General features: G+C 41.9%; 1 protein-coding gene across 1 annotated transcript in view; it reads right to left on the minus strand.

Annotated features, from left to right (window-relative positions):
- Window positions 1-24,253, minus strand: part of LOC127439930 (ADP-ribosylation factor-like protein 15) — a 200,363-nt gene that overhangs the window by 135,692 nt on the left and 40,418 nt on the right. The window contains exons 2-3 of the mRNA XM_051696229.1: window positions 23,270-23,414; window positions 17,150-17,209 (exon numbers count right to left, since the gene is read on the minus strand). Coding sequence (XP_051552189.1) covers window positions 17,150-17,209; window positions 23,270-23,414 — 205 coding nt within the window. The remainder of the gene's footprint in view (window positions 1-17,149; window positions 17,210-23,269; window positions 23,415-24,253) is intronic.

Genomic DNA, 24,253 nt, shown 5'->3' on the forward strand with positions numbered 1-24,253 from the left:
ACGATCACTTAATTTAGCATTCAATATTTAAGAAAAATGGGGATAAAATCACTGACTAAACAACAGGAGTAATTATGGTTTGGCATAAGCAATTCAACTCTGGGAGGACATTTACAGGAAAGAACAAAGACAATTACCAACCTCATTATATCATATTATGTCATATTAGAATTTGAAATATGTCCCTCAAAGCTTCTGGCTTTGAGTCCATGTAGGTCACTAATGAAGCCTCTGTCTCTCAGACACACATGAATATAAAGAATGATGGCTGTTATAGAGCACCAACAAGCAGTAGGCCATTTGTTTTCCGTTATTCACATGAGGCAAGACCTTGATATTGTCTTGTTGCTCTTAGTCATGGTATGCTGAAAAGACTAATTTCCCATTACTGATCTGTGTTCATCCTCATTCTATATTTGCACTGTACCTTCAGAAGAACACAAACAAATTTCAAATCTGAGTTTTACTTTTTGAATTGAGCTCCAGTCAGCACATCAGTTTTTGAAGTGCTCTAACAGGAACTAGACTCCACAGACAAACCCAGGAGAGCTGGCAAAATGGTGAAAAGGATTCAAGCAGTTTGCACATACAGTGAAGTCCAGTGAGTCTGAGACCACATTGACAATCTGGAATTCAACTCTAATTTAACCCTGAAGGATTTGGGGGGGAAATCCTTGTCAATGCATATGTACCAAAGGTAAGATTTCCTTGCTTTTATTAAAGCACACAAAATGATCCCTCGTGGGACCTCTCTGTAGTCTTGCTGGGCCTACAGAGAGCCCCGTTTGAGCCCCTGGAGTCAGTCGAGCTAAAAGCCCTCTCATTGAAGACGGCCCTCCTGACTACACTCACTTCCATCAAGAGGGTTGGGGACCTGCAGGCGTTCTCTGTCAGCGATACATGCCTAGAATTCAGTCTGGCATACTCTCATGTGATCCTGAGACCCCGGCTGGGCAATGCGCCCAAGGTTCCTACTACCCCTTTTAGGGATCAAGTGGTGAACTTGCAAGCGCTGCCCCAGGAGGAGGCAGACCCAGCCTTGTCGTTGCTATGTCCGGTACACGCCTTGCGTGTTTACTTGGTTTTAGACACTCTGAGCAGCTCTTTGTCTGTTTTGGGGGACAGCAGAAGGGGAAGTCTGTCTCCAAACAGAGGATTGCCCACTGGATTGTGGATGCCATTGCTTTGGCATACCAGGCCCAGGGCGCGCTCCACTAGGAGTGTGGCATCCACTGGGCCCTGGCAAACGGCGCCTCTCTAACAGACATCTGTAGAGCAGCAGGCTGGATGACACCCAATACTTTTGTGAGATTTTACAATCTCCGGGTTGAGCCAGTTTCGTCCCGTGTGATAGCAGGTACGAACAGGTAAATATGCGGGCAGCTGGTTGGGTGTACTGCTTGCACTCAGAGCCTTTCAATTCCCTGAGTGTATAACTTGTGCTTTTTTTGTCCACGTGAGTTCTGTCCTACCCCAGCACCCTGCGGCAGGCGAATTTGGCAGAGGAATTCGATGCCAGGCCCAATACTCGTGAAGTATGCCCTGTCAGGTCAGCCCCTGTACTTGGGATAGGTGCTCCATATGTAGTGGTTCCCTGTCGGTAATCCCATATGAGGTGTATGACAGACGCCTCCAAAACGGTCTGGGGCACTGTTTGCAATGGGCACGCAGCCGCCGGCCTCTGGACAGGTCCGTGACTGCATTGGCACATCAACTGCCTCGAGTTACTGGCAATTCTGCTCGCCCTGCAGAGGTTCCGGCCGTTGATCCAGGGAAAGCACGTATTAGTTCGGACGGACAGCACGGCAGCGGTAGCATATGTCAACCGCCAAGGCGGTCTGCACTCTCGCTGTATGTTACAACTCGCCCGCCGTCTCCTCCTCCGGAGTCGGCAGCACTTCAAGTCGCTGCGAGCCACTCACATCCCAGGCAACCTCAACACTACAGCGGACGCGCTGTCATGGCAGGTTTCCCTCAGGGGAGAGTGGAGACTCTACCCTCAGGTGGTCCAGCTGATTTAGAGTCGATTCGGACGGGCACAGGTGGACCTGTTCGCCTCCCATGAATCCTCCCACTGCCCGCTCTGGTACGCCCTCACCGAGGCTCCCCTCGGCATAGACGCGCTGGCACACAGCTGGCCCCCTGGACTACGCAAATATGTATTTCCCCCAGTGAGCCTGCTTGCACAGACTCTGTGCAAGGTCAGGAAGGATGAGGAGCAGGTCGTCCTGGTAGCACCCTAGTGGCCCACCCAGACGTGGTTCTCGGACCTCACGCTCCTCGCGACAGCTCCCCCTGGCGAATTCCCCTGAGGAAGGACCTTCTTTCTCAGGGACGGGGCACCCTCTGGCACCCGTGCCCAGACCTCTGGAATCTCCATGTCTGGTCCCTGGACGGGACGCGGAAGACCTAAGTTGTCTACCACCCATGGTGCGGCTTTCTATTGATGTACTGTGGTATTTTCGTTGTGCTGTGCCTTTATTTTGTTGTGTTGTGCTTTTTAATTTAATTGTTCTGTGGCTTTTCTGTTATGTTGCATCTTAATTTTGTTGTGCTATGCCTTACTTATGTTGTGTGGTGGCTTAAGATTGTTGTGCTGTAGCTTTTTCATTGGGTTGTGCATTAATTTTGTTCTCTTGTGGCTAAATTCAGTAGTGTTATGGTTTAATTGTTTTTTCTGTTATGTTGTGGCTTAATTTTGTCGGGTTGTAGCAAATTTTGTTGTGCTGTGCACTCCACCGTATTGCATGGATCATTGTGCATGCTGTCATTAAAGCAAAAAGTCACCGTATACAATAAATTCCCTGTCTGTAACTCATTCGAAGTTGTGTCGATGTAGTGACACTAGGGGTTCGATCTTGAGAGCCCCAATCACCTTTGCTTAAAATAGAAAAGGCCAATGAGACTTGCCGTGTGGAATTTGCATGCCACTCTCCGCCCTCGGGCATACGGTTATTAAAGGAGATGGCATGCACCACTCATTCAGATTTTTTCTTAGAATCCAAATGCATGTATTGTGTTCGTCCTCTCACCTTTCGCTTACACTGCTGGATTTTACGGCGCATACCAGCAGTCACCCTCACATGGTTGAGTGTTGTGCTTCCCCTGGGCGATTCGGCGGCTGAGTCCACAGGTGCTAAAAGAGTATATTCAAAAGAGTATATTTCCTTCTTAAAGAGCTCGCGCAAATGCTTGGCGTCTTTTTAAAGATGTCCTTCCACGTTTGCGCTACTGGATGTGGCCGTTATTGCTGCAGGGCACAGCCACCTGGCACGACCGACCAGGGCTCCCTTCAAAGGCCTGTAAGTTCTCTTCCTCATTAATGACGAAGGCTTACAAGGCTGTGGGTCAAGCCGCTTCTGCCCTGCACACCATGGCCATCCTGCAGGTCCACCAGGCCAAGGCGCTGAAAGATCTGCTCAAGGGTAGAACCAGGGCTGATGCAGGAACTGCGTACTGCGACCGACCTCGCCTTATGGGCAACAAAAGTCACGGCTCAAGCCCTAGGCCGGACGATGTCCACTATTGTGGTCCAAAAGCGGCACCTGTGGCTCAACCTTGCGGAGATGCGTGATGCCGAGAAAGTCCGCTTTCTCAATGTGCCATCTCCCAAGGGGGGCTTTTTGGCAACATCATTGAGGATTTCACCCATCAGTTCTCGGCGGTGAGGAAGCAGACGGAGGCGATTAAGCACATCTTGCCGCGGTTGCCTTCAGGCCTCCGAAGTCCCGCACCCCGTCTGCTTCTCGCCAGAGCCATTTCCCTGCGGTGCCGGCCCCAGCTCCCATACCATCGGAGCCCGTATGCCGGCCTCAGAGAAGAAGATCCTCCCGCAGGAAGTTGGCTCCACTTGCCCGTCAGCCAGCCCCCAAGAACACCGGACAGGCTTCGAGGCGGCCCTGGCATGGGCAACCCGAGGATGAGGCGACTGACTCCGACCGGTCTGGCCTGGGTGAACTCTCCAGCCCCACCATCGCCCCTGGGCCAGTGCATGGTAAGTATTATATCGCCGGGTGCCCTCTGGGCCTCAGCGCCCACATGGTCGGTAAAACAGCAGTTTCCTCATTCCCTGGGTCAGCGCACTCCTGACGGCCAGGCACTGGAAAATCTTTCCGGTCAATCAGGCGAACGTGAGTACCTCCCGTTCCTTCGTTCTCCGTCGAGAGACAGCTGGTGAACAGGTAAGTGCGCTGGTCTCTGGGGTCACTCGCCCGCCCCAGACACCGGCCACTGTTGTGGGCTTGTGGAGCAGCACGTCCCCCTGGGCTCTCTTCCAGGTGGGGCACCCGAGTGTTACGCGGTAAAAGCAGGTAGACTGGGCGGCCGGTTGGGTGTACCGATTGCATTGCACCTTTCCCATTTTTTCAAAGGTGATAATGTGCACCTTTTTGTCCACAACAGTTTCCTGTATCCGGTGAACCCCGGACACCTCTTTAATTCTTAAGCACTGTTCGGTGACGAACTCGGCGGAGGAGTAACGACACCAGGCCCAGTACTCGTGGTATGCCCCTTTTCAGGCTTCGTGGTGATTCCCCCTTGGTAATCCCGTATGATGAGTTTCCACTGTTCGGTTTCCCCTTAGGTGAACCCTGTGTTTCCCCTCGCCAGAGCTTTCTCTGCCTCGGCCATTGTGGCTGCGTACCCTCTCTGTAGATATGGTCCTCCGGTGGTATCATTCCATATGTGAACTTCCCCGTTGGTAAGTCCATGTGAGGTATTCTCCACATGTTAACCTCCCTCTGGTAGGATGTGGTCTCTGTAGTGCTCTCCTTCCTGGAGAGGGAAGAGCACTTCCCAGCGCTATTCTAGAAAGTGCTCTGAGGGAAATTGCTTAACAGCAAATCAGGAAAGTCACCGCCGGTAGCCTACTTGGGTAAGTGCCTCCTCTCAAGATCAAACCCCTAGTGTCACTACATCGACACAACGTCTCGTTCCCTCCATCAGGGAACAGAGGTTACATCAGTAACCAAGACATTTTCATTTGTTAACAATAGTTAATGCATTAGGTTTCATGAACAAACAATGAACAATATATTTTACTCAGCATTTATTAATCTTTTGTTAATGTTACTTAATAAAAATACAGTTGTTTATTTTTAGTTAATGTTAGTTCATAGTGCATTAACTAATGTTAACAAAAAAACTCTTTAGTAGTGAAAAATAAATGTTTTAAATAAGAAAAAATGCAAAATAGAAGCATTTTCATTGAGAGAGATTTGGACCCCACTAAAGTAGCTCTAAAGTAATCTAAAAAGACAGCATACATACTGTACATTAGCTCTGTTGCCTAAGAGCAAGTGAAAGGTTTTTACTAGTAACAGTATCAAATGGTTTTCCCCACTGGGAATATGCAGTTGGATTGATATCTAATCTATCCTTGCATGAAGGAAAGGTAAAGATAAAGAAAATAACTGAAAGAAGCCCTTACAGGAAAAAGTTGATTACACAAAGGTCTCTTGTGAATAATGGCTTTGAAAACATCAAACCACTGCTGGCTGGCAATCCCATCTGAGCTTAATAAAGATTTACTCATAATAGAAATATTGCATGTTTTTTTTTTTTTTTCAACAACAATGTTGTTGTTGTTTTTCATTACACAAAAAGAAACAATTTACAGAAAGGAAGGATTTTTCATTAGATTTTTTCATTTAGATTTTAATCCAAATGTTTTTTTTTTTTTAAAAATCATTCTTTTTAAATACAGGTGACTGTCTGTAATAGTGAAGCTGTAAGACATCTGGTTGTTATTAAAACTGCTTGCACACTCAAATACGCATACAGATTCAGTCATTTGACAGATTCAAGAAAATAAAATGATCAGGGCACAGTTTACTTTGTGCCTAAAAATTAAATGGTAAGGAAATGAATAACATTGTCTGACATTCACAGCAAGGGCTATCATCACACATAATGTTCTTTGACGTCATTGTCACTGGAGAGGGCAAATTCACAGACACCACTAACAGATGCCTCTTCACTGTGCCAGTCATGCCTCTCACCTAATGGACAAACTGCTAACACACATAGGGCATCACTGGCATTTGTGTCAAAAGGGTAACAGAAGCGGATTGCCTCTTGCCATCAGTGTGGATTATTACATGGATGAGGGAAGCAGTTTGTTAACCTCAGCAGGACAACACAGTTCATCACAGCCTTCACACTGCAAGCTGTTTGACAAACTGCCGATATGTCACTATGGCAAATGCTCACAGTTCACATTCAGAACTTTCTCACATTTAGATTCATCCATCCTGTCAAGCCTATTCCACAGTTTATACAGCACCATTTTTTAGCTGAAGATTTGTTCATTCTCATGCTGCCTTTAAGTCAAGTCAAAATAATCACATTTACAAGATGAGTGCACATAAAAAATGGCACCATAATGTTGTAATTACTGGTGGAAAATTTTGGATTTCATGAATTCTTGAATTTCCAAATTGGGGGTGTGTCAATAAAAAGAATTATGATGGAAGCCAATTGGTATTGGTCATAATAAAGTTGTAATTGTAAATGGAGACTGTACAATTTATTTTGTATGATTTTTTGTGCACTTTTGATGAAGAATAGTGAAGAAAAAAAATGTGGTGGCAGGCAAGTGTGACAAAACAATCTCGTGTGAAAACATGAAAAAACTAAAAACTGAGAATGAGATGGAATTAAGGTGTCTTCTTTTAACTTGACACAGCATCTCAAAATTGCACTGCTGCTGCAAAAACAGTAAGATGCACCACAACAATCAAAGGCATCCGTCTAGCACGTTTACATAGAAAAACAATTGAAAAACAGTGCAATTGGACGCAAAAATGCATTAAGTGTGAACAGCCCTTTAATGTGATTTCTTTCCTCTTTGTTTTGTTGCACAAGCTTCCATAAGTAAAAAAGAAAGAAATTTGACATTGCCCAGTGCATCCATTTATTTATTTATTTTTCACACCAAAATCACTTGAATGCACGTCATACTGTAATAACAACTTTCTAGTTCTTAAGTAAACTTCCCAGGAGAACTCCTTATGTTGATTAGGTCTGACTACATCATAGCTCTTGTATTTAATTAGTAGCTCAGCCACTACAACAAGCCTGATCCTTTTCCATAATCATTTAAGTTATTGCTCATAAGCTATTGCTAGTGATTTGTTATGCCTCTACTGCAAACGAATAATTTTGTTTTAGAAATTTTATGATGAACAAAAAACAAATTTTCAGCAAATTTGTGGTGCGCCTGCAAATATCAAGTTTGGTTTACAAAGCAAGTCTGAGTAAGTACAGCAGTCAAGAACAGAATGAACATTTCAGATTTCTTAACTGCACTCTTGAAATATCCATTAGTGACATGACATGAGTGCCTGTGAGATACTATATGCTTACTACAAGGAGAAGGTTGCAGTGCCTGGGGCACATCAGTTATGGAGTAAGAATATAGTTCTCGCTGCACTTGAAAGAGACGGGGCGGGCTTGACACTTGTAAGCTTTGAGGACACATGGGAGAGGGTGTTAAAAATGCATTATTCAATTTAGCAGCGGAAACACACAGTCATAGTAGTAGTGAGTCAGCCTCCTCTGCACCGTCAATTGCCTTTTCCGCTCCTCAACCACTTAGTCAGCCACGCTCTCAGCAGTAGTTTAGTAGAGTAGAGGAAATATACGTGTGTATTAAGTTGAAATTGGGTGTTTCTTCAACTTTGGGCACTTTCATGTCACAGGGGTTTATTTTTATGAAAACTAACAGATTTAAAATGTTTGAAACAAAGGAATTGAGAACTTTTCACCAGAACTTCATAATTTATTCTTGGTACTTTTCAAACGCTTTTCATGTACAGATTTTAATGTTTTCGACTTTTCCTAGACCAGGATTTTCAATATTAAATTTTGAAAATCCATTATAAAAATACAAATTATTGTTTAAAATTAAAATCTTAACAAATTTTGAAATAAACATAAACCCTTTGAATATATATTGTTTGAAAATTATTTCCATAAAGTTTTCAAAAATGATGACTATCCCACAGTTTACAGGCATCATTTCAAACACACCAAACAATTTTGCCCCTGATATTTTTTTATTTTTTTTCTCAAAAGTCAGTGTATTTATTTGTTGACCATGTTGACAAAAGTGTCAGTGAAGAGCATGCTTGAGATGAAATATAAGACAAGTGATGTTTGAAGAAAACAAAGAAAAAGGTAAATATCACTTGTGAACATTTATTGGGCATCTTTTCCAATCCCACTAATTTTGCGAAATTATGCAAAGAAATTTTAAAATATTATTTAATTATGTGTATTTAGGATACATTGAATGTTAGCTATGAAATTAGCCATAGCATGACAAAGGAGTTGGCCATTTTATTTAAAAAAACTTAATGTCATTTCACCATCATGTCCCTTTCATGACTTTCAGAAAGAAAAAATGTGGCACATGTATATACACTGTCGGACATTGTTGGCAGACAAATAAAATAAAAAAAATTGCGAGAGTGTGAAAAATTTTTGAATGAGACTTTACAGTACTTTTAAAAGTCCAGAGTGCTAAAAGTGCCCACTTAAAGAAACACACATACTATATTATTAGAAATTATTAGTGATATTGAGTGACCCTACATTATGTATTAGCATATTAAAATTGAAAAATTTACATTAATCAAATTTCCTTTCCCATACTGGTTACACAGTCTTGATCAGCAGATGACATTTATCAGGGCCCTTGAGTTGCTGAAGTAGCCACTTAGTCACTAGAGATTCTAAAGTGCTTAAAGTGTATCAATAAGTGAAGATGCAATTACTGTATCTTGATTTCAAATAAAATTGGAAAGCGTTTATTATTCTGTACCTAAGCATGTTTAATGCATATTTCTGGTACACATTCCACTGATACTTGCAACTACACAGATCAGAAAGTGGGCCTGTCTTTAACAAACCTCCTTTTGCTAATGAAATTGGTACTTTAAACTATTTTCAATAATTTTCATTATCTCCAGGTTGTTTTTTGCCTTATGTTATACAGAACAGTACAGCACTTACAGGAAAGTATAGAGAGTGAAAAGGAATGTGATCATGACATGATGACTCAGGATGGATGGACTCGAACCAGGGTCCCTTTGGGCTCGACAGTTCTATATATGTCAGTAGCAATGTCCTATTCTCTGCGTCATGACTTAGACACTTTACAAGAATAATTTAGTCTCACCAAGAGTGGATATGTCTCGGTACGGTATATGTCAAGTTAGGCAGTTTATGGGACAGACATAAAAACACATGTACAACACATCTTTTACAGCTGTATTCCCTTTCAGGCACCAGGCAAACGTTCAGCATGTCTTGCTCCAGATGATACATCAGCCTCATCTTAAAGAACACTGAAGGCCTCAATCCATTAAAAACACCCAAGGGGACTCTGACCTCACCTACTGGAGAAGCTTCATTTCAAGGCCCTCCATATGTATTTAAACTTTAGTCAGGGGGCCCTTTGGTTTATTGTGTTGCCTTCCCTGTTGTTTTTTCTGTAAGTGGGCTCTTGATTCTGTTGCATCGGTAGGGCCATGAAACAGAGTGCACCTGTAATGTCCCCTGCGTCCCACAAAACACATAAATCACTTCAGAGCGGCTCCCCTAACATTCTCATAAACAGAGTCGGCTCTGGTTAAAGATTTACATCACTCTCTGCAAGCCTCTGTTGTTCAACAGTCCTATAACAATAAGCATCTTCCAACATTGTACCTGTGGCCTCATAACTGACCCAAATGAAAAGCCTTGTTAGATTAAAAAGAACAGTTCAAACAAAAATTCATAATTTACTGACCCTCATGTTAATCCAAACCCATATGATTTTCTTTCTTATGCGGAACACATGAGGAGATGTTTTAATTAATATTGCGAGCTGTCTTTTCAATACAATGCCAGGGCAGAAAAATCAAGCTTACAGAAATCTAGAGTTCTGCCACAAATTTGCTGCAAATTTGGCACTCATGATTTTCACATGCGAATGAGTTTTGCGGCAAACTCTTTATTTTCGCCAAAGGTTTGCTGCAGGTTCACCACTACCGTTGAAGAGCTGCAAACTTCTAGCAAACCTCTGTGGCATCACATGGAGTCACATGGACTACTTTTATGATGTTTTTGGTTTCTTATTAATGCTTTAAAGTGAGGCACTATCCACTGCTGTTGTATTGAAAAGACAGCCAACGATATTCATCAAAACATCTCCTTTTAAAATCATACGTAGGGGAGAGGGGGGCACAAACTAACACAGGGCTAGTGGTAACACACATGGTTTAAACATTTCCACACACACTGGTAAGAGGAAACTTAATTTGTTTACTTGTTGCCATATCAACACTGTGTACAGCAAGAAATTGCTGCAAAATTTAAAATATTGCTATATAATATATGACAAGTTAATAAATGTCTTTAATTGACATAATATTTTAGTTAATCTTCTTTCTATTTTAATTAGACCAGATACAGTTGTTAGAGGGGGATTTTAAGCTGTCATATGGTCATGATACAATATCATATGGTCATGATACAACGTGCCCCACATTGTACAATTTCACTTTCCTTCTTTCAAGGTAGATGGCGGAAAAAGTGTACGCTGTATTCATGAAACAAAACCACATATTTGTACCAGATATGGAGAAGATTAATATGAAAAAAGAAAAATACTTTGAATACACAAACTTAAGAAAACCAAAAAGTGTTAGTTTGTGCCCCACTCTCCCCTATAAAATGAGGAGGCTAAAGGAGGCTAAGATTTTAACTGATGCTTGAAAGATTCAATTCATATTACCCACAAGGCAAAATAAATTCCAAAACAATGACCGGCATGTATAATGAAGTTTGTTATGCTTTCTAATGAGGTAGAAGCAATGGAATAAACTTAACAGTGTGGAAACAGTTATTCCAACCTTCTGTAACAATACCATATAGCAATATGGCTTCTGAAGTGAGTAGTATGAATAGATTTCGGACATACTTCATCAGTGGACGTGGGCATTGAGCCGTGACCCGCATATATGACGTAAGAACAACAACCGCAAAAATTATCTATCCATTTATCCAAATCCAATTTGCTTATTCTATGAAAGCTGGAAAACGAAAATCACAGAGTCAATTAGTTATTTCCTAGCTTTCATTGTTTGCAAGCTGTGGTGATGTGGGCGAAATTATCTGTAACATCTGTTCTGTGTTACAATGAGAGCTGAGCTAAAAGGGCATTCCAGACCGCCGTAGGAGAGAGAGAGAGAGACGCACAAAGCAGAGTGATTGTGAGTGCATTGTTATTGAAGAGCAAAACCCTTTGTGTGTTGACCGAAAAGTTTAGAAATAAAGATTTATGTTGGATTGTTTGACCGGCTCCCGCTTCCTCCTTCACACGAAAGTCAGAGAACTGTCACAGGGGTGCCGAAACCTGGGATTAGGAGGAAGAAAACGCCATCATGGAGTCTTTGCCGCTGGCCAAACTGTTCAAGACCCTCACCAGCATCCACAAAACACAACATCAAGCTCTGCTTGCCCTGCACGTGGAACATGAGCAGCAGTTCCAGGTGCTCCTCCAGGCTCAAGCGGAGGACCGTCAGGTGTTATCGAGCTTGGTACACTAGGAGGGGTCTTCAGCCGCAACCCCAGATTCCCTTATGGCTGTGCCTCATGTCACACTCATGAAGAAAGGGACAGTGGAGTGAGTCCAGTGCCACTGACCAGTGTCCCTGGATGATGCGGTCCAGCTGGCTGAGGACCATATGGCGGCATATTCGGGGGCCGGCGAGCCCTCTTCTTCTCTTTCTCCCTCTCTCTCTCCTCCCTCCCCCTCTCCTTCCCCCCGTTCTGTTCCTGTTTCCCGGAGAATGGGGAATTATGTCCCGAAAACTGGTTCCCCGATCCCGTGGACCGTCCAACCTGCTGGTTTGCCCTAACTCTCTCTGCTTTCCCCCACAGGCTGGTGAATCTGCTGCTGCAGGTGTGGGCACGAAGTCTTGGCTGGTCTGCTGGAGCTGCGGGGAACCTGGGCATTTCCAGGACTGATGCCCACGATGGAGGTGGAGACATTGGTCCAGATCCCTGATGCACCAACAAGCCACCCCCAATCGAGCAGGAGCATACCGGATACCTGTGAGGATTGAGGGGGGTACATACCAAACCTTTATGGATTCAGGTTGTAATCAAACCTCCATTCATCAAAGCTTGGTTCAAATCCGAGGCTTTGGATACAGGCAGGCGGGTGAAGGTAGGGTGTGTACACAGGGATATTTAAAATTACCCTTTAGTGATGGTCATCATCCAATTTCGGGGACAAAAGCATAGTGTCGAGGCTGTGCCTCTCCCATACACTAATTTTGGGTACTAATTAGCCGGAATTTACAACTTTATTGAGGGGAAAATGTGTGGATGGGTCATGCAGCAAAGTGTATCGGTGTGTGGTGTGTGATTTACTGGCTGGGGAGGCGGTCTTCGTCAGCTCCACATCAGGAGGACGTGAGGGAGGGGGCTTCCTCAGCCCTTAGAGGATTCCCTGCAGGGGATTTCTCTCTGGAGCAGATGCGAGACGAGACCCTTAGGCACACCTTTAACCAAGTGAAAGTGACTGATGGTCAACGCCTCCAGCCAGATACTGCACTCGCATATCTGTATTTTTCAATTATCAAGGATTGGTTGTATCAAGTGACACAGGACACTCAGACAAAGGAGGATAAACCCAATTGTTAATACCGTGGAGCCTTCTGGAAATGCAATTCGATAAGGCTCATTATAATCCGATAGCGGGTCACTTATGGCAGGAAAAAACACTAAACCGTCTAACGGCCCGTTTCTATTGGCCAGGCACACATGTTCGCAGGTGGTGTGCGGCATGCCTTGAATGTCAGCTGGTGAATCTGCCGGCCACCCCAAGAGCGCTATTGCGCCCCCTTCCATTGACATAATATCACAACACGATAACCAGAAGCAGTGCCTCTGCACAACATTTCAGCGCAAAGTGTTGCGGAGTCACTCTTCAGAATCATCTCCCAAGTGGGGATTCCGAAAGAAATCCTCACTGATCAGGGCACTACGTTTATGTCACGGACTCTATGTGAACTGTACAAACTATTGGGGATTAAATCGTTTTTGACCAGCATTTACCATCCTCAAATGGATAGCATGGTCAAACTATTTAATCTGACCCTAAAGAATATGATTAGTAAGTTTGTGCACAAAGACACTCGAAATTGGGACAAGTGGCTCAAACCCCTATTATTTGCAATTCTAGAGGTCCTGCAAGCCTCCATGGGGTTTTCACCATTTTAATTATTGTACGGGCATTGACCACGTGACGTGCTCTATGTCTTACTGGAAAATTGGGAGGAGGGACCTTCAAACAGCAAAAACGAAATTCAAAACATTCTTGACCTGAGAGAAAAACTCCACACGCTGGGGCAATTAACACAAGAGAATTTGCTCCAGGCTCAAGTACGTGAAAGCCGGCTGTATAATAGGGGTACTCGACTACGGGAGATAAAGTCCTTGTATTGCTCCCCACATCAAGCTCTAAATTACTCGCCAAGTGGCAAGGACCCTTTGAGGTCACATGGCGAGTCGGGGAAATTGAATATGAGGTGAAATAAACGGATAGAGTCAGCGCATGTCAGATTTACCACCTCAACCTCCTAAAATCGTAGAGAGAGGCGGTCCCCATGATTTTGGCGACATTGGTTCCGGAGAGGGAGGAGCTCGGTCCGGAGGTGAATTTAAAAGTCATCAATGGAGTCACCCCAGTCACTTGTGGAGACCACCTCTCACCATCCCAAATAACGGAGGTTGCCAGATTGCAAGGAGAATTCTCTGACATGTTCTCACCTCTTCCCGGTCGTACGAATCTCACAGAGCATCATATCAAGACAATCCCGGGGTAGTGGTATGTTGGGCCTCATGTATTCAGATAGAAGACAAAGGCAGGCCTAATACAGTCGTAAAAACCTAACTCAAGCCCCCACCTTCCAAGTCGTAAATCTTATTGATATAAATCTTGCCAAAATCAAACAAAGGGAGTCCAAAACAGACTGCAAATCAATGAAGCCTTGCTCACTAAAGGATCGAACTCTCAACTCCTATTGGATGAGGCACACAACACAACGTCCCTCAAACATGACATCATCAGGAGTTGAAATACCTCTGAAATGCTTCCAGAGTGGCTTCCAGCAACTTTGTTCACCGAATATAGACATAGCTCTTCGCTGCTCTCCAGTGCAACCTTGTGGCACAAGGAAGTAACGTCCGACTTGAAACTGTGGCCATACAATCTCCATCTCACTGGACGAGTTGAGATTACTCTGTAGAACACTCTAACGGATCCAAAGGAGACCACCGAGCAATTCTCATCTTCATCCGTTTGCCTACAGAAGTGAAGAGATTAAAGATTTCTCTTCCATCTTCAATCAAGTCAACATTTCTGAGTTCTCCGCCAGCCCGCCGAGAATCAACAGCCGTGCCCGCCGACAGAGCGAGGAAACGGCCTCCCGTCATCACCCGAGCCTCAAGGAACCGGGTCAGAGTTAAAGGACGGAGGAAAACACATTCTACCTGTGTCCTCATGCAATTCAAGTAAGAGGTTTACGTCTGGGCAGAGATAGAATATTATAGTGTGTTATTCTTGTGTTTCAAGGTTTTTGCTTGTACAGTTTACGGACCGCCATGTCCGCTCATTATTAATACTCAGGGTATTAATTATCACAAATTTGTTTTGCTGTACTGTGGTCCAACCAAATTGGATTGTTGTGCAATTTCACCATTGCGGGTGAGACAGCAACTGAGTTCATCCATTAGAGAGTCAAATAACGCGGGACTTTTACGAGCCCCGCTCGTAAAACCGCGTCTCTGAGTGATAAACTGAGAGCTGCTTTCTCTCCCACTATCACGAAATCGGCTTTAGGGCTGTCACTTCTCTCTCTCTCTCTCTCACTAACCACACTGACACACACACACACACACACTGTCACACACACACCTTATGTGTTATAGGATTATTTTATTTCCATATCTAATCATATCACTGTTTAGTTTGTAGTTGTAAGTCGGAAGTTTACTGACTGCATTGTATTAATTATTAATTGATATTACTGCATAAATAAACTTTGTTTATATTACAAAGAGAAGTGTTTTGGTTTGTTTTGCATACGCCTGTGTCATGCTGACGGGATGTCAGTGCTCGGATTCAAACCTTCATTCAATGTTTTTTTTCCCTGAAAATCGATATTCTTCTGATGTCGATTTTCCTAAGAAAACAATCTAATATTGAGGCTGTTTTACTATTTGGTTATTAGTCCCTGATTCCAGGGTGGTGCCCCGTCAATGTTAATCCTTATTAATATTCTATTGATTTTTGATAATTGATAATTATCTTTGATGGTTGTTGAATTTGAATGATCAATAAGCTAGTGTTAATTTTAATTAATATTTCATCATGTTAACAATTAACAATTATCTTTGATAATTGTTGATTTTAAAGGATTAAAAAATAAAAAAGCTAACATTGATTCTCATCAATGTTCTATTGATTTTAAAAATTAATAATTATCTTTGATAATTGAATCTAACTCATTAAAACCTCATATGGGGCTCCAGTAAATGTAGTGTGCTACGTTTTAGGAGCAAGTTTGGCTAATAACCAAACTTACTCCTAAACGTAGCACACTACATTTACTGGAGCCCCATATGAGGTTTTAATGAGTTAGATTCAATTGATTCATTTAAATATTAATTAATAACTAAAGAAATAATTATTGATTATTTCTGATAGTAACACTGATCTAAACAACCAGTAAAGCCCTATAGGTACGTAGTCATCTCTACCAATTACCCGAGCACAAAAAAATTGTGGTTTGGGAAGAATTAAAGGTCATGCTGTATATGGGGGTAATAGAAGAATCCCACAGTGACTGGGCCAGCCCTGTGATTTTGGTTCCTAAGGGCGATAGCACGGTCCGGTTCTGTGTGGATTATAGAAAAGTCAATGTGTTGTCTAAATTTGATGCATACCCGATGCCTCGGATAGATGAGCTGCTCGATCGGTTAGGCGCGGCTCACTTTTATTCAACACTTGATTTAATGAAGGGATATTGGCAGATCCCCTTAATGTCCCATGAAAAGACGGAATTTTCCACACCGTTCGGATTACACCAGTTCATGACACTTCCATTCGGTTTGTTCAGGGCCCCGGCTATGTTTCAGCGGCTCATGGACTGAATCCTCTGACTGCACGCTGCTTACACCACTGCCTATCTTGACGACATCATTATTTACAGTAATGACTGGCAGTGGCACCTGCAGCATCTGAGGGCTGTCCTGAGGTCGTTGAGATGGGCAGGACTCACGGCAAACCCAAAGAAGTGCACAATTTGGTGGGTGGAAGTACTTGGGTCATGGGCAGGTGTAACCCCAAATTGATAAGACCGCAGCGATTGCAGCCTGCCCAAGACCTAAGACCAAAAAGGAGGTGAGACAGTTCCTGGGGCTGGCTGGCTATTATCGTAGGTTTGTGCCTAACTATTCGACCGTCACCAGCCCGCTGACTGGCATTATTAAAAAGGGGCTCCAGATCCAGTCCAGTAGACGGAGCTGTATCAGCAGGCGTTCACGCAGGTGAAAGCTGCACTTTGCGGTGGGCCGTTATTGCACTCTCCTTTTAATGGGAAGTAGGAGACACTGAGGTAAGTGCCCCTTCTTAAGGCCCAGGTATACTTCATTTTTGTACGTTCTGGATCGGCTTGCGCTGGTCAACCGCATTGCTTTTCAAAGTATACTCTTCTGACCGCCAGCGAATATGAACACGTACAACACATGCCCACAATAGCTGCTTTGTGATACTCTTTAAGTACAGTCAATGGCAGGTGCATACGATGTGCACAGACGAGAACCATGTCCACATGTCGAGAAAATCTGGGCTGTGTGTGGTCAGTCTGTGTGGACTGTGCTGATGATGAAATTTGCATCACACAAACTGTGCGCGGATCGATCCGCAACATGGACACTTAAAGTATACTTTGGCCTTTAGAGTGCAGGTGGCAAACCTAAGAGATCTGTCCTGCAGATCATTGAGTAAGCATGGCAACAGTCATTATCTTTAGTACTTGGACAGGAGATTATAATTTTTTGAATCTATCTTATTTGATTACTATTTGATTACCTCCGAGCTCCTTGATATTAAGTACAGCATTTTGGAATGGCACTGCCTTGATGCTGAAACCTGTGGAAGAAAACACATCCATGTTAAAATGGCACACATTTTGTGGTAAAGGACAATGCTTATTCTCTGAGACATAATATATATTACTTAAAGGAGTATTTCACCCAAAAATGAAAATTATGTCATTATTTACTGACCCTTATATCATTCCAAATCTGAATGACATTTTTTCTTATGCGAAACAGAAAAAGAAATCTTTTGTAAATATCTAAGTCTATCCTTTCAGTGCAATAGCAGTGGATAGTTTCTCACTTTAAAGCTTAAAAAGGACCCAAAAGTATCATTAAATAGTCCATGCAATTTATGCATCAAATTCCAAGTCTTCTGAAGGCACACAATAGGTTTTGGTTAGAAACAACCCGAAATTTAAGTCATTTTTCAGTTGAAATCTTGATGTCCGTTCTGCATTCATGAGGGCATGAGAGAAGCTTGTTCAAAGTTTACCACCAAAATCAATGCAAGTTCTTGTGTAAAGATGCGAGCCAATGTGAACGTGCTTCTCTCGTAGCACTTATGAACACACACTAGGTATTAAGCTTGCCACTAAAAAATTATATACATTTCAGGTGGTTTCTAATAAAAACATATCGTACAGCTTAAGAACACTTGGAATATGATGCACAATAAATAAATAAAATACTTTTATTAGACTTCCATTTTTAGGCTTTAAGCCTTCCATTGTATTTGACCCTTTTGAATTTCTAACACTGATTTACATCAATGAAACTTAATGACATCCTCCACAGAGGTGATCTGCACCTGGCAATGGTCTTATGGGTCAGTTTGACCCTTTTGAATTCCTAACACTGATTTGCATCAAAGAAACTTCATGACATCTTCCACAGAGGTGATCTGCACCTGTCAGTGGTCGTATGGGTTAATTTGACCCTTTTGAATTTCTAACACTGATTTAAATCAATGAAACTTCATGACAACTTCCACAGAGGTGATCTGCACCTGGCAATGTAATTTTTTACATTTTGGTATTCATAAACAAAGCTACAAAAAAAGTCCCTACTTTGTACCTCAGGGTCAAATTGACCCTTTTTATCTTCAGATTCAAAAGCTTGCAATAAAGGCTCTGTTTGCTCTATCTCTCTACTTTTGGTCTTAAATCGTTCCTCTAGGTGGCAGAAAACACTAGAAATTGTTTTCCCCTCTATCTCCTTCTTTCACAATATACAGATCTGAAAGGCAGGGGGTGCCCCAAAGTGGTTTGTGGCTCCGCTCATAGACATCCAGCCTTTTTTGAGAATCCTCACCAAAAAATGGTAGAAAAGTTCAACATTTTACTATAAGTACACTCATACATAGCGTGTACATACACACAGACACCCACAAACACTCATCAACAACAGACACAAATGCAAACACAAGATTTCTTTTATATTTATTTCTTCAAAAGTTATTTTACTGTTAATTCAGTGTTTATTATATGTTTATTAAATGTTCAACATGTTCAAATTATATACTGTATAACAGGGGTTAATAATTTAAAAAAAAAAAAACATGCAAATGTATGCAATTTTGAGTCCACTTGTGAAAATGTTTCTATTTTGCATTTTTCTAATTTAATCATTTATTTTTAATTACAAATGATATTATCAGCATAACAGTTTAAGAGAAAATTTTGTGCAAAACCCGATGATTATGATATGATCATGATCCTTCATGTGAATTTTAATGAAAGAAAACAGTTAATGTCACAAATTTGCTTATTTGATTACTGATCACGAAATTCTGCGGAGTCCAATGCTGGCACGCGTGCCATAGGTTGCCGACCCCTGCTGTATAATAAACAAATAAACACCTTTAAAAAAAAAAAAGGAGAATAAATGCAAATTAGTTATTCATTTGTGAGGAGGAGGAGGGCATGGCTGGCCCGTGAGGATGCATGGCCAGCGCTGAGTTGCCTAATCAGCAGGAGGGAGATAAGGGAAGAGCTGGGACGCCAAAGAGAAAGAGAGAGAGACACACGCGGCTGCTCTCTGTGTGTGTGTTGTTATGTTGGTGTCTCATTAAAAGCTTGTTGTTTGTTACTCCGGTTCCTCCTCCTTGCTCATTTTGTATATCCGTTACACTGGTGACAAAACCTGGGAAAGGAGGAAGGGCACGCTGTCCGGGAGAACTCACCACTGCCATCTGCCAGGAGATGGAGGAGCCGCTGCCATCCGCCAGGGTATGGAGGACCCACTGCCGTCCGCTGGGAGGTGGAGGAACCACTGCCGTCCGCCATGGGGCAGAGGAGCGGCTGAGGACCAGGTGGACGGCTTGCCCGCGGGAGCCGAAGAAGAACGTTTTCTTTTCTCTCTCTCCTCTCTCTTTCTGTCTTTCACGTTTGCTCTTTCTTTCTCCCCCTCTCCCTCCCTCCTCTCATCTCTCTCTGATTCTCAGGAGGCAGGGAGGACCATCAGGTGGTTGGAACGGCCGGAAGGGCAGCGTCTCCCTTCCAGAGATGGGGGGAGTAAGACAGGCTGGATGGTGCCTCAGCCTGAATCGGGCGGTGGAGGAGTGTGACGAGGAGGAGGGCGTGGCCGGGCCGTGAGGATGCATGCCCAGTGCTGAGTTGCCTAATCAGCAGGAGGGAGATAAGGGAAGAGCCGGGGATGCCAGAGAGAGAGAGAGAGAGGTGGAGTCACAATCCATGTTGGGGTGCCCCCTGCTTTTCAGATCTGTTTGTTGTGATAGAAAGTGAAAGAAACAAAATATATTTCCAAGTGTTTGTTGCCACCTATAGGAACGATGTAAGACCAAAAGTAGAGAGACAAAGCAAACAGAGACTTTATAACAAGCTTTTGAAATTTAAGATAAAAAATTGGTTAATTTGACCCTGTAGGTTCAAAGTAGGGACTTGATCTTTAAGACCATGGAAGGGTTAAAGTGAGGCACTTTCCAATGCCACTGTATTGAAAAGATAGACCACGATGTTCTTTAAAACATCTCTTTTTGTGTTTTACATAAGAAAGAAAGTCATATTGGTTTGGAACAATGTGAATAAATTGTAACAGAATTTTCATTTTTGGGTAAATTATTCCTTTAACAGCAAAAAGAATAACATAAATGTGAAACATACAGAAAATTTCCTCCGGTTGGTTAGTTTCCCACCAGTCCATGCAGAGACAAGGAAGCCAGCCATTTGGTATTGATTAACGCAACACAAAACATATGAGACTGAACCTCCTAAGCCCACTCTGATTTTAAAGCTTATGTTCATAAGGCAAGTTTCATCAAATGCTCAGCAGGTGAGAATATATGCCATGAATATGCCAAGAAAAGGTGAGAAGCTCTGTCTAGGTCTGTCGGTGCAGACTAGTAGCTCTGACAACTTAATCTAATCATATATCCATGCAAGCTGCCAAATAACCCTTCACTATAGTAAACGTGTCTATTTTCACAATTACTGCTTCACTAGACAGCTCAAGACAGGTGTTGAGCTGTCAAAGAGTCATTGGACATTAAGTTTGTGTACTGTCTAATGTGCTGTATACATCACACTCAAGACTGTTGAGACATGCAGAAGAAAGGCCGACTCAACCGTGTCTTCTCTTGTGAAAAGAACCATTTGTGTTGTTTGTAAAAAAGGAAGTGATGTTGTCCATTTAAAGGCAGCAAGAGGTGAAGGGACTGTGATTCATGAATACACCAGCCTGTCGCCAAGGGCTCTAATGAAATCAACACTCTTGTCATAAGGATGAAAGTCCATGTGACAAAACCCAGATGTTCAGAAAAACAGACACACATACGCACAACGAGGTCATCTACATGTGCACACCTTCTTTCAATGGTAAAGTAGGGAGACTCTGAGGTAACTTGCCAGAGAGATGCAGCAATAATTTTAAAGAGCTTTCAGTGCTCCAAGAAGCTGAAGAGCACGTGGTGACAAGGCAGAGATTTTGCAGGCATTAGCAGTGCTGGGAAAATGTAGTGCTGGAGATTGGAAAAATGTACTGAGAAAAAGTCTGGAGTCTTAGACAAAAGTAGTGTGATTGATCAATTTGTTGGAATGATTTGTTGCATTTGTTGGAGAAACAGGACCCTAGGTTTGTATTTGTTTGTTTGAGGTTTTGTACCATTAATGGTATAGTTCACACAAATATAACAATTCTGTCATCATTTACTCACCCTCATGCTTTTCCAAACCCCTATGACTTCATCCAATAGAACACAAAAAGCGGGTTCCCACGCCCTTTTGACCAATACATTTCCATGATTTTTACAGTAGGCCATGACTTAGGACATATATTTTTTAAAACACTTTAGAGCAGGGGTGCTCATTACGTCAAGACAACCACTGGTCGATCTTGTTAACAGGTCAGACAGTAAATGGAGTAGAGAGAGAAAATACTCAAAAAACGAAATTCTAAAAGATCACTTTTATTGGAATCCATTCCTAATTTTGGATGGCAGGAGAAGAATCATTCATAATTATGAGGAAAGCTGTACCTGATTGGTTACGGTTACGATAAGGGGTAGGGCTATAGTTTCTACAACCAATCAGGTGGCACTTTCCTGATAAATATTACTGAATCGTCCAATCAGGTATCGCTTTCCTGAATATAATATGAATACAGTATAAATGAATCTTCCCTTGCCATCCTGTATTTTGGAAACTCATCCCACTCTGATGTATGGCTTCTTTGTGTGTGTGTGTGTGTGTGTGTGTGTGTGTGTGTGTGTGTGTTTGCTGCCATTGTCTATTTCATTAATATTAACAACAATAACAAGAAAACCATTTATTGCTCTTGGCTGGATAACTTTAGTAGCTTTAAAATAAAATATGGATGTATAATAATCATACAGTCAAGAGAATGTAAGAACGTTTACTTGAATACTTGATACTGCTGTTAGAAATTTGAAGCACTGTATTCTTCATTTGTTTCCTTTTTCTTATTTTATTACTGACTGTTTCCTTGTCTTGAATAATTACTTGAGTACTTGAAACAATGTTTACCAAATTAACAAATTAGTCAGTATTAGTTTTTGCATCAAGAATCATCAAATTTCATTGGTACCGACTACTGAAATGTTGGTATCATGACAACACTGCCTACAATGTATATTTAAATTGTGCATGGTAGATCTTCCTGTAATAGCATTATAAAAAGTTGATCTCATGCCATAAAAGTGAGTACCCCTGCTTTAGAGATTTCACTCACAATATTTTAGAGCCGAGTATAACTAGAAAAATAATTTATATATATATATATATATATATATATATATATATATATATATATATATATATATATTGTATAAATGTATATATCCATAAATATTCAGTATAGAAATTTCCATGACAATTTGTTATGTTTGATCAAGTTCAAAATAGTGAAAAATTAATCGTAATATTTAATTTGGTCAAAATTCTTTAAGATTCTCCTCAACAATTAATAAATGAAGAAACAAAAAAAATAGTTCTAAGTTTTTATGATACTTTTTTATATTTCTGCAATTTCAGGGTGTTTTGAATAGTTACTAGGGCATTATTATGTGGTTGTTAGGGTTACTAAATGGTTGCTAGATAGTTGCTTATTGGCCCAAGTCAAAAGAGACCATAATAAAGTCTCTATATTATCCTGATCCCTAGATATGTTTGCAGACCTTTTCAATGGAAGTCTTTGTGATTTTTCACAAATTTTCATCTGCCGGGTGAACATATATAATTTGGAATAAAAATCAAAAGTGAGATGTGCTGTATATCTACTGTATCCTACCAGGACTTTTATGACATAAACAGAAAAGCTGTTAGGAATTTTCTCTCAAAACAGAAGGGTTATGGAGCCTGGAGACCAACATCCCTAATATTTCCAGATTTTCCAAGACCGTGGGAACCATGAAAATGGGATGTTAGACAGAATGTTTTAAACTGACAGTCCTCAGTCCAAATGACACAATTATCATTTTTGGTAATTATGGTTATCCTTAATAATTTAGGGGGAGACTATAAAATATGCTATTTATCCCTTTTATTTCTACACTGCATTCAAAAGCATTGATGCAGCCTGTTTTGTTGGTTTTAAAGATGCTGCAGCAAAAAGCTGCAGAGAAATGTTATATTACCTGTGGTTGGTACGGTACCATCACTGATCTCATTGCACAAACGAGATAGCAGACGGGTCTTGCCTGCACCGCTCAGTCCAATACACACAACATCAAACTCTGGTCTGGGTGGAGGGGAAGCCTTACAGCACAATGTCTGGAGACACTAATAATACAAAGAAAATTGAAAAGAAAAACACTTCAGTGACTATGAGTGGAGCTGTTTTCACTAGAGCACTGATAAGACTAAAAATATTTGCCAAGGAAGACAGACTTAAAATAAACCGAGGAAGATATACAGGGCGATCCTGAGAGTGTTTTTCATCAGCTGACAAATGCTAATGAAGTAACAGTGAAAGACGATTGTTGATGCAACAAACTAATGCAGTGATTTGAAAGCAACACATCTGGATGACACCTCCTGAACTCACAATTAAATGACGTAGTTGACAAAACCGGACATCACCACACAGCTGTTGCTTTCTCAATCATTAGCATGGAGGAGTTATGTTCTTGTACTAATGTGGCTGAGACCTCCTTTCCTATTGCAGTGTGTAGGGCTTAATATTAGGACAGACTTTATTGTAGAATTTGCTTGCCCCAACATGTAAAATAGACTGTTAACAGACAGTCTAACACAATCTGTATCTGTTTAGGGGGGAGGCCGTGGATATGAGAGAGAAAGAGAGAGAGAGAGAGAGAGAGAGAGAGAGAGAGAGAGAGAGAGCTTGTGTCCTCATGGCAGCAGACAGACCTGTCACTTTATGAATCACTGCCTTTGACTCAAGACCTGATGGGAGACATTAGGAGGCAAATGCAGTGTGAACCGTGAATGGGACGGTTAAACTGGTGTGGAAGGATCAGTATACAGAACTAAAAAGAGATCTCTTTATTGGCAGGACAGAACTAGTCTGGGCCAGGCAGGGCTTGATTCTGCCTTCACCTCTGGATTATTTCATTTCACATGGAAATGTTCCTGTCAGTTTTAACTAGACTTAAAGAGAC

Source organism: Myxocyprinus asiaticus, chromosome 4 (genome assembly GCF_019703515.2).
Source record: "Myxocyprinus asiaticus isolate MX2 ecotype Aquarium Trade chromosome 4, UBuf_Myxa_2, whole genome shotgun sequence".
Classification (NCBI taxonomy): Eukaryota; Metazoa; Chordata; class Actinopteri; order Cypriniformes; family Catostomidae; genus Myxocyprinus; species Myxocyprinus asiaticus.